This window comes from Salvelinus sp. IW2-2015, linkage group LG10, assembly GCF_002910315.2.
Source record: "Salvelinus sp. IW2-2015 linkage group LG10, ASM291031v2, whole genome shotgun sequence".
Taxonomy (NCBI): Eukaryota; Metazoa; Chordata; class Actinopteri; order Salmoniformes; family Salmonidae; genus Salvelinus; species Salvelinus sp. IW2-2015.
Genome location: NC_036850.1, coordinates 244,853 through 257,061, shown reverse-complemented (window position 1 = coordinate 257,061; position 12,209 = coordinate 244,853). Strand labels below are relative to the sequence as shown.

The 12,209-nt window shown below is 41.2% G+C and overlaps 1 protein-coding gene across 1 annotated transcript in view; it reads right to left on the bottom strand.

Moving 5' to 3' along the window:
• LOC111969077 (MAM domain-containing glycosylphosphatidylinositol anchor protein 1) overlaps positions 1–12,209 on the bottom strand; it is a 308,744-nt gene that overhangs the window by 104,462 nt on the left and 192,073 nt on the right. The window contains exons 7-8 of the mRNA XM_070445289.1: positions 2,309–2,424; positions 1,837–2,050 (exon numbers count right to left, since the gene is read on the bottom strand). Of these exons, the coding sequence (XP_070301390.1) occupies positions 1,837–2,050; positions 2,309–2,424 (330 nt within the window). The remainder of the gene's footprint in view (positions 1–1,836; positions 2,051–2,308; positions 2,425–12,209) is intronic.

Below are 12,209 nucleotides of genomic sequence, written 5' to 3'. Positions count from 1 at the left end.
AAAAAGACGCAGACTGGCCAATATGAGTCCCAAAACACTCACTACAACGTTCCCGTTGCACTCTGGACAGGTATAAGCAGTGTAGTGGTGGACCTTATACCATAGTGCTTCCATTTTATAGATTGAAAAAGGGATAGGGCAGGAGGTGTATTGGGACTGTTTGTGGTAGTCAAAGAAAAGGACATCGAAAGAGACGGAGTAAGACAGAGAAAGAGAAACTGAAAGAAAGCAACACCAATCCACAACCGATGATGGAGTCAAGCCAGACAGATATCATCACCATGGTTACTGTGAGAACATTAGGACATGACATACATGTTCAAATAAAGTGTTACTGAACATTTGAAGGGAGAAATAGAACAACAGTTCTAGACCCTGGGGAGATGAGAGGAGGACGAGATCGCAGGAGTGGTAAACACATAGGGAGAGCACTGAGGTCTCCTCACTCCGGGCCAAACCAATATCCCCAAGGGCGTTGACCATCACCTGAACAACCACCATTCAGAGACTTGTCCCAAAGCCAGTCGTGCATTGCCTTGGCTGTGTGCTTAGGGTCATTGTCCTGTTGGAAGGTAAACCATTGCCCCAGTCTGAGGTCCTGTGCGCTCTGGAGCAGGTTTTTCATCTCTATACTTTGCACCGTTCATCTTTCCCTCAATCCTGACTAGTCTCCCAGTCCCTGTAGCTGAAAAAGATCCCCACAGCATGATGCCTCCACCACCATGCTTCACCATAGGAATGGTATTGGCCAGGTGATGAGCAGTGACTGGTTTCATCCAGATGTGATGCTTAGCATTCAGGCCAACGAATCTTGGTTTCATCAGACCAGAGAATCTTGTTTCTCATGGTCTTAGAGTCCTTTAGGTGCATTTGGGCAAACTCCAAGCGGGCTGTCATGTGCCTTTGACTAGGGAATGGCTTCCGTCTGGCCACTCTACCATAAAGGCCTGATTGTTGGAGTGCTGCAGAGATGGTTGTCCTTCTGGAAGTTTCTCCTATCTCCACAGAGGAACTGGAGCTCTGTCAGAGTGACCATCAGGTTCTTGGTCACCTCCCAGACCAAGGCCATTGTCCACCGATTGCCCAGTTTGGCCGGGGAGCCAGCTCTAGGAAGAGTCTTGGTGGTTCCAAACTTCTTTCATTTAATAATGATGGAGGCCAGTGTGTTCTTGGGGATCTTCAATGTTGCAAATCTGAGCATTTTCTGGATAGTTTTCTTATATTTTTATGCACTTCTTGCAGCAGAATTGTCATGCCATTTGGCTAAACAAGTCAACAAGCATTCCAATTCAATCCAGTCAAATCAGGATGTACCCTAACCTTAGCCCATGTTCTCTTTGTACAGTGGTTCCTCCTTTCAAAGTTGCGTCATAGCATTCTGTGGCACGTTATCTAATTGTCAGCCATTTTTTAATGCAAGTTAGTGCTAGTTTGACCACCAGAGGGCATCTTTGAGAAGCATTTGATAGTCTTCCATATTGGCATTACCAGAGCATTTAAAACCTTTTTTGTAATAACATAGTATACYGGATTTATTTTAATGAATTTGGCTTAATTAATTTGATTAATATTATGGTGTTTCTATTCTGAGAAAAACAAAACCCTGAAAAATATGGCTCTGTACAACGTGACGGTCGGGAGTAGGCCACAGCATATGAGGATTGGAATATTCTAAATTAATATCTAAGGGGCACAACTTTCAGTTGAGCGTACTTACTCTTTGCCTTCTCTACTTCTCCACCGGAAGTTGATGCTGTTGCTATGCAACGTCTTGCTAGCTAGTWAGCATAACAAATGACTAGTTAGGTAAATAGAACAAAGAAACAGTCCACTCACCGCTGCTCTGGGTAATGTTGACGTCTACCCTCAGCTCGGGGACCGTGCTCCCAGGAAAGTTGGCCACACAACTGTAGGTGGCCTGGTCACGGAACTTCATGTCCACGATTTCCAGGCTACTTGTGCCCGGCGCCATATCCGGGTCGCTSCGCAGCACGATCAAGCTGTCCGAGTTGTAGACTAGTGCCGCGTTCTTGTACCATGTGTAGTTGACCTAATAATATAAAATAGCAAAATGTTATTTTATTATATTAATATATTGCTATAGCCTATATACTTGACATAATATGTTGCAACTTGTATTAAGCATGTATGAATATTTATAATGTCTTATAACAAGGCTTATGTATCTCTTTACATAAAATGTTCATCCGTCTCACCTACTTTGATTTATTCGGCATCATTATGAGATTATTAGGAAGAGGTCATACCCTACTTATATTATTATTACTAATATTATTATTCAGTTGACCTTGTCCTGGGGCTGTGCGTCCACGTGACACGAGAGCTTGAGATCGCGGCCCATCTGGATGCTCTCACTGTCCTTGTTGGAGTCGGGTGTGATCTGGAAGGTGAGGTTGCCCATACCTGAGGGGAGGGAGTGGAGAGGGAGGAAGAAAGGGAGGGATGAAGGGGGTTAGGAGGGGGAGGGAGTCAGGGATTAGAGGAAGGAAGGAGGAAGTATAAAGGGGGAGATGGATAAGGAAGAAGGGGGTGAGAGAAGGAGGGAGAGAGTATCATCGAGAAAGAAGTAAGGAGGAGGATAGAGAGTGGTGGAGGAGGAGGGAGAGAACATAAGACAGAGGATGGGAAGAGAGAGAAAGAAAAAAAAGGAAAGAGTAGAGGAAAAGGGATGAAGTAAGAAGGAGGGAGATGGAGAAGAAGAAGAAAAAATATAAAACTGAGCAAGGAGAGATATCTACCTTAACCATCGTAAACACTAGACACTGATTGGTCCGATTTAATTCCAGAACCTCCCAAATTGGCCCTGTTCTGAATACAAAACTCCATTGGCAAACAACATAGCAACTAATATAAGCAGGAGAGGAGAGAGAAAAATCTTGTAACTCCACGCTTCGCCAAGCATGCTAACTAGCTCGGCAGGTGGGGTTGGTGAGGACGGGAGACCATATGTTTGATCGTCCTCACCGCCATATGGTTAGCCCGCCGCGCTCAAACGGACGGAGACCGTATGTTTTGCCTTATACTTCTGCGAGGCGCTTACGAATTACTCGTCTGCGTGGCGTTATCACCACCTGGGCTCATGTGACTTGCTCAGGCCCATTAACAGGGAAGGGGAAAACACACTCACATACACATATGTTCAATACACACAAATACGAACACACACACACTCATTATGTACAATATGCACACATGCACACACACAAACCCCCGCACCCTCCTACCCCCCTTTCAACACACACACTTTATCAGCTCCTCTAATTACTTCCATCTCGGCTCCAATTAATCTGAGTAAATAAAGATTATTAAAAGCGATAAAAATAGCCTGCGGCGGGCCACTGAATGGAGGAGTTTGTTTAATGGGCAGGGTAATCTAGAGTTAATCTGGAGTCTTGACATGATTGTATAGAAACCAGAGCTAATCACAGATCAACTGGATGACGTTCACACACATGTAGACATTATCTTCCCAGGTAATGCTTAGGCACACACACCACACACAGCAAATGCAATCACACGCACGCACACAGACAACTGTGCTCAAGAGTATACAGCTATTGTAATTCACAATGTCAGTTACATGGAGTAGTTAATTAACCAATGAAAATTTGACTTAGTTGGTTCACATGCAAAGTTGCATCCATGAATGTCCACAGACAGATGTGTAAGGTAATGCTGCCCCTAAAGGCTAATCTGGGATCAGTTAAAAATTTTACCCACTACAGTTAAGGTAAGGATTGGAGGAGGGGAAGCCGATTCTAGATCTGCACCTACAGTAGGGGAAATTTCACCCACGGAGCCAAACACAGATGTTGGCTATACTTCATTGCACACCATGATGTAAATATAACAGGAATGATAACCTCTCACAAATGCTTACTTARAGTACTTATGTACTGTAATGTAGTCATATTTTACCCTGTTACCCAAACTAGTCAAGACCTATATATGTCAAAACAGACATGCGGAAAAAGGTCACGTACACACACACAGTTACAGTCACATCCAAAATTATTGGCTCCCTTAATAAAGATGAGAAAAAAAAATGAATGAAATAAATAATATAAATACTGGGTAATGGTATACGTTGACTACATATCCATAACACATTTATTACACATCTAAAGCATTTCATGAACGTGTTAAAACAGGACCAAACCACATTATTCCGAGAGCTGACAAGGTAAAAATCTATCGTTCTGCCCCTGAGCAAGGCAGTTCACCCACTGTTCCCCAGGTGCCAAAAGATGTGGATGTCGATTATGGCAGCTCCCCGCACCTCTCTGATTCAGAGGGGTTGGGTTAAATGCGGAAGACACATTTCAGTTGAATGCATTCAGTTGTACAACTTTCCATTTTCCTTAATGAAATATATCCCTAGCATATCTATAGCACATTCATGTTATGCTATGCAAGATGTCATTTTTAGGTATCTTAATAGATGCATCATTACAATGACGGCGAAGTGTCATCCTTATGTCTGTTCTAAAAAGTGTGCTTCTGCCATACCAGTATTAGTGAATATGCCAAATGGGCAAACCACGTTTTGAAAATTATGCTTATATATACTGTACCACCCCCACTGCATGAAATTTCCCCTATCGGCCTATATTGGCCAGTAGGGGAAATTTCATGCAGTCAATCCCACCTGCCCCACCTGCCTGCATGTTATACAGTTATTGTACTGTCATTAAAATGTTCCCATTCATAAAGAATTTATAAACATTCATCACTTATAYAAAATAATACGAACACAACACAGAATGTTAAAGGAAATAGTAACATTTGATTTTTTAATTCCAGATGTAATGTTTGCTTGCTAGAACAGAAATCCTACCATTGACATTTTTCTGTTGGACTTTTCATGAATAGGTTTTAAAAAGATTAATATTCAAAGTATTCAAATTCAATTCCCCATTTCAGGCTCATAGATAAAAAAAAAATGACTTTAGTAAAACGTGCAAACATAGGGTAAGCTAGCTAGTGTTATGTAGCACTATGTTGGATCACTCCAATATGATATGGTATCCTTCCGCATGGCAGGATACATTCCGAGTAAGGATTTCAGATTAGTCTGTGGCTGACCCCCTTAAATAGCTGCTACCGCACTACTTCCACCTCTTCCTTTTCTCGGTTCATTCCAGAGAGGATCACATCATAACTCTTTCGTAACTCATTAACCTCTTTGGGCTAGGTGGGCTATGCCACGTCATGACACCACAACAACCCTCAAAGAACTACACTGGACTTTATGCCAACTGGAAACCACATAGCTGGGGACTTTATCAACGCAAATTTGAGGAAAACGCTACCGAAGTTCTACCAACACATTGATTGTAGTACTCGCGTTGGAAAAACATTGTACCTCTGCTACACAACTTTTGGAAATGCCTACAAGGCCCTCCCTTCGGCAAATCTGATCACGACTCCATTTTGCTCCTCCCTTCCTATAGGCAGAAAATCAAGTAGGAAGTACCCGTGCTACAGTCTATTCAATGCTGGTCTGACCAATCATAATCCATGCTTCAAGATTTATTTTGATTACGCAGATTGGGATATGTTCCGGGTAGCCTCTGAAAATAACATTGACGAATTCACAGATACGGCGACTGAGTTCATCAGGAAGTGTATAGGAGATGTTGTACCCACTGTGACTATTAAAACCTACCCAAACCAGAAACTGTGGCTAGATGGCAGTATTTGCGCAAAACTGAAAGCAGCACCATTGCAATTAACCATGGCAAGGTGACTGGGAATATGGCAGAATACAAACAGTGTAGTTTGTATAAGGAAATCAAGGAAATCATGTTTGTTTATTCCATGTGTAACTCTGTGTTGTCGTATGTGTCGAACTGCTTTGCTTTATCTTGGCCAGGTCGCAGTTGTAAATGAGAACTTGTTCTCAACTAYCCCACCTGGTTAAATAAAGGTGAAATAAAAATAAAAATAAAAATAGTGTGACTTTTAATTAGGGATAGGCGTCCCYTCAACTGTTGTAAATCATGTAGCGCATTGTGTCACGATCGCGAATTTTTGAGGAAAAAAAATGTCGGTACATATAAGTGTCTTATATCGCCTCAAAGCTTATTTTCTTGTTAATATAACTGCACTGTCCAATGTTCAGTAGCTATTATTGCGGAAAAATGTCATACTATTGTTTGAGGAAAGCTCCTAACAACAAAACACTTTTCTCACCGCGATAGGTTTGATAAATTCACCTCTGAAGGTGAAATGTGTACTCACATTCTGAAATCTTGCTCTGATTTATCATCCAAAGAAAGGGTCCCAGAGATAACATGAAGTGTCGTTTTGTTAGATAAAATCATTTTTCATATCCTAAAAAGGTCCATATAGCATGCACGATCAATTTTGTATTTTTCCACTTGTTCAATTTGCAAAGAAAGGAATCTGTGAAAATCTAACCCTAAACGTTGTTTAAACCAGTCAAATCACATTCGTATTTATTCCTCAGAGATCCTAGAATGTAACCAGACTTCACTATATCATTAGYGGTGTAGTATATCCTACAGGACACCGAATTTGGTCAGAGAGCGACGCCTTCATGGCACATCGATGGCTCGGGCGGTCTTCACTTGATTGACTCTATCTTTGTCAAATAAGCACCAATCGGGGTCAAACAAATCTAGGGTAAACCCAGTATCTGTTGCAAAATGTAGCTGTTAACCTTGTGTGACAGCAAGCCTTTTCCTCTTGGACAAAAATTCTAAGAATATGGAGCGTTATGAAGTTACGAAAACCTGGTGTTTTTGAAAATGTTGAACTTATAATATGGCTACTAATACTGGAAAACCTAAGTCAAAGTCCAAGTATACAGATTTGACGATATTCTTGCAGAAAAATGTAATGTAAATGTAAATGTCTCCTTCASGATTTGCCCAAATGTACCTGGGTGACTTCACACTAAATGTCATGTAGTTTGCTCATACTTCAAGTTATCCGTCTGCTTCCATCTTGTGGACACCATCGGAATTACAACCAGAGTGATGGCTAGATGTGGGACCTTTCTGTTGCATTTCAAAGATGATGGTAGAAAAAAAAACMGTTMTTTTTTTCTTTGTATTCTCTRCTACCAGATCTATTGTTTTATAACCTCCTACATTCAATTCACATTTCCACAAACTTCAAAGTGTTTCCTTTCAAATGGTACCATGAATATGCATATCCTTGCTTCAGGGTCTGAGCAACAGGCAGTTAGATTTGGGTATGTCATTTTAGGCGAAAATTGAAAAGAAGGGCTCTAATATATTTTTGTTTACAAAARTGGCATACAAGGATGTACCCTTGTTCTCTTAGGACATTAATTGGGATGTCTTCATCTGCAGACAGGGTTTCACAGATCTCTGTATCTGAGCGCAGAWAACATAAAAAAGAAGCAGGCTCCATTATACTCAAATTAGACAGCATTGAATATTAAATCAAATCAAATATGTCACATGCTTACAAGCCCTTAACCAACATTTCAGTTAAGAAAAATAAGAGTTAAGAAAAAGATTTACTACTTTAAGGTTTACTAAATAAACCCCCAAAAAAGAGCAACAATAAAATAACAATAACAAGGCTATATAGAGGGGGTACTAGAACCTAGTCAATGTGCGGGGGTACATGTTAGTCGAGGTAATTGAGGTAATATGTACATGTAGGTAGGGGTAAAGTGACTTTGCATAGATAATAAACAGCGAGTAGCAGCAGTGTAAAAAAAGGGGGGTGGTCAATGSAAATAGTCAGAGTAGGCATTGCATTAGCTGTTCAGCAGTAATATGGCTTGGYGGTAGAAGCTGTTAAGAAGCCTTTCGGACCTAGACTTGTCCCTCCTGTACCGCTTTCCATGAAGTAGCAGGAATAACAGTCTATGACTAGGGTGGCTGGACTCTTTCACAATTTGTAGGGCCTTCCTCTGAGGACCCATGCCAAATCTTTTCAGTCTCCTGAGGGGAATAGGCGTTGTCGTGCCCTCTTCATGAATGTCTTGGTGCTAACTAGCTAATATGAAGTCAGCTAACTGGTGACATTTAATTCACTTAGCTAGCTATACAGTATGTAACGCTAGCTAGCTTGCGAACATTACATTAGCTGCTCATTTGAGTAAACCTTAACACTAAGTTCCTATAGCTAGCCAYCTAGCTAATAATACATAGTTTTTYTATACTTTTCAAAATACATTTACTTACTTGAATAGGTTCTCCCACTGCCTCCATTTTCTGGGTCGTTACAAAAACAAAATAATGGGTAATCTTTGTYAAGTGTCTGGTCGTAGCAAAACCTAGTTAGACATGTGAATGATTGGAGAGCTTCTACCAGACTGACTTTGGTCTTCTAACATGGCGCCTGGGATGGCTGTTAGGTGATTTGTGACGCAACTGCAAACCGTCTATAGATATGCTATGGATATATTTAATTKATCTTTAATAATCTGGTTGGGAACTGTTATAACACGTTCATGAAATGCTAATATATGGATATGTAGTCAAAGTAAATCGTTACCAAATACTGAGCTATATTGTATATGTAATATATATATTGTTTTATACTAATAAAATTGCTCAGAGAAAGAGATTSTGTTTAACATTTGCTAACATGTCCTGGTACATTGTAGAGTTCATGATGCCATTGACCTTAACAAGGACAGCGGAACCAGTCAAAGTGAAAAGCCCATAACATCAAAGATCCACCACCATATTTAAACAGTGTACCAAATTATTCAACATAGATTCTCCTTCAAGTACCATCTCGCAATGCGCCCTGTGTGTCTGTGGGAAATGTGGGAAACGGCCATTGTTGCCTAGCAAAGTACTCTGCACTCGTCTTGGGCAGAATGGACCTGCAAGCTGAACTCAGAGATATACTCCTACATTTCGAGTTTGTTTTCGTGGTTTTACAGCTAGCTAGATACTTCACATGCTGATATTGACTTTGATATTATGTGTGTAACTAAGTTTGCTAGCTAGCTAACTAGCCAGCCAGCCCAGTGAGAGAGAATTGCATTGTGGGATTTGTAGTCGAGTTGAACTGCAACAGCTTTACACAACAATTTTCACATGTTGCTACCAACCTTGTTATAATGACAAAATGAAATATTTGTTCACAAAAAACATTGTTTTCATATATTAGCGTTATGTAAAAAAAAAAAAAATAAGCCTGGGGGCAGGGGGCAGGAGTGTTCTACTAAGGTATCATGTGGAATTGTTTTAAGATGGTCATACCAAGGATCATTTAGCAATTTGATTTAGAATTTTAGGGCGCCTTCAGGGATAAACAAAGTTGACTTATTTGATGAAACTTTAAATTTGGTCTTACTGCTACTAGCCTGTAGAAAGGCATTGAATAACAGAGTCATACATGGAAAAACAGATAGTCCAAAAATATATAAAGGAAGTTTGTTTTGAATTGTCTGTCCTATATCTGAGAGATATAAGAAAGATCAGGATATATTGTTTTTAAAATAACAAATATTTAACCCTATATATACTTCCATACTTTTTTGAACTGGTACCAGGCTACCTTCAGACAAGTCTTGTGAGGCTTGTGGGCATCCTTGAGAAAAATMTATGTGTTTGTGACAGTCTCACCTTTCCATAGAGGGGTCAAATTAGTGTGTAGCCCAAACTGTTCRGACGCTACAGACAGAAGTTGACAAATCGGCGGTACCGACTTCAGACGAGTCCTGTGACTCTAGTGGGGATTGTAGAGCAAAACGAAYAACACCATCGTGTGAGTCTCATCCTTCCATAGAGGGGTAGGCCAAACCGTTCGGATGCTACAGACATTTCCGTGAGAAGACCGATTTTCGCAATGTCTCATGGTCTGACAAACACTGCTGTAGCTCTGCCACTTTTCACCGCAGATGCAGTAGGCCGACATCAGCGGATACGGTGGATTGAGACGCAGCCCACGCAAAGATACAGTATCTCTAGCTTAAACAGACATATTTCTATGGGGATTTTTTTATTATGCTAACTATTTTCAGTGGGGGCGCGGACATTGTCGCGGACAATGTTATTCCTATTGGAGTGGATTATCCCTTTAATATCGATAGTAGCCTAGCCTAGTAGCCTAGTGTGTTGCACAGCTCACGAGACAGCTGTAACACTATTAGCAATACATTTAACATCTTGATTCAATGATATTATTTTAGTCACATTGCTAGTTTATAGCATCATTATCTGCAGAAGTAGGTTCCCACTGGGCACAACTCTCAATTCAACGTCTATTCCACATTGATTCAATGTKATTTAATTGAAATGACCTGGAAACAACGTTGATTCAACCAGTGTGTGCCCAGTGGGTTTAGGCTTTGCGTTTTCATCCATGTTTTGACTTATGCGTCATACATTTTACATGAGTAGTCCCTCACAGTACATGAGAGTAGTATGCACATTTGTGGCCTGCTGAGGTCATTTTGCAGGGCTCTGGCAGTGCACCTCCTTGCACAAAGGCGGAGGTAGCGGTCCTGCTGCTGGGTTGTTGCCCTCCTACGGCCTCCTCCACGTCTCCTGATGTACTGGCCTGTCTCCTGGTAGCGCCTCCATGCTCTGGACACTACGCTGACAGACACAGCAAACCTTTTTGCCACAGCTCGCATTGATGTGCCATCCTGGATGAACTGCACTACCTGAGCCACTTGTGTGGTTGTAGACTCCGTCTCATGCTACCACTAGAGTGAGAGCACCGCCAGCATTCAAAAGTGACCAAAACATCAGCCAGAAGCATAGGAACTGAGAAGTGGTCTGTGGTCACCACCTGCAGAATCACTCCTTTTTTGGGGGTGTCTTGCTAATTGCCTATAATTTCCACCTTTTGTCTATTCCATTTGCACAACAGCATGTGAAATTTATGTCAATCAGTGTTGCTCCTATAAGTGGACAGTTTGATTTCATAGAAGTGTGATTGACTTGGAGTTACATTGTGTTGTTTAAGTGTTCCCTTTATTTTTTTGAGCAGTGTATTTCCATGTCCATGTGCTTCCACRAACTTKTTCTTCTTTGGATTTTAATGGTGGTGTACAGACCAATATTAGGTGCATTACCGCCACCTACCGGGCTGGATTTCCCTGGAGACTATGGACATGAATTCTGTTCTGTAGTCTACATGAGTGGAGAAAATAAATGTGTGCTGAGTGTATTTCAGTTTGTTCTGGACGGGCTTTGAGTAAACTGGGGAGATTGAAGTTTATTCCCATGGGCGTGATTTTCTTCTGAGTGTCTGACTTTGATGTTAGTATGCATGACAGTGAAGGAGGACATCATCTGTGGTTTCTGCTGCTGGACAGTTGGGACATGAACCTGTGTGGTGTTTTCCTATTTTATGAAGAGAATGATGGACTTTGGGCAGATGAAATGTTAATGCCATTTCTTTTTCCCATTCTGTCCATTCCTTTTGCCATTTGTGGGGTATTTCAGCTAGCAACCAGACAGATCACAACACTGGACTCTGAACTTCCCTTCATATTTTTTGTCTTAATGCATTTTCTATGTTTCTCTATGTATACTCTTACACTAATTATATGATTGCTTCATTCTTGTCACATATTACCTTCTGCTCTTTATTCATCTGCTTGCATTTTGGAATAAATMATGTCTTACAAACTGTCTAAATCATTGAGTTAAACTATACTGAGTATACAACATATTAAGAACACCTGCTCATTCCATGACAGATCGACCAGATGAATCCATGTAAAAGCTATGATCCCTTATTGATGTCACTTGTTAAATCCACTTTAATCAGTGTAGATGAAGGGGAGGAGGCAGGTTAAGGATTGTTAAGCCTTGAGACAATTGAGATATGAATTGTGTACGTGTGCCATCCAGAGGGTGAATGGGCAAGAAAAAACAGGGTATGGTAGTAGGTGCCAGGCGCACCGGTTTGTGTCAAGAACTGCAACACTGCTGGGTTTTTCATGCTCAATTTCCTGTGTGTATCAACCCCCCCCCCCCCCCCCCCCCCCCCCCCATATGGACATCCAGCCAACTTGACACAAATGTGGGAAGCATTGGAGTCAACATGGGCCAGCAACCCTGTGTAACGCTTTTGACACCTTGTAGAGTCCATGCCCCGACAAATTGAGGCTATTCTTAGGGCACGACTCAATATTAGGAAGATGATCCTAATGTATGGTATATTCAGTGTCTATGTTCTTCCAGTAGAGTCAGGTAGGAGCTCCAAAGGGT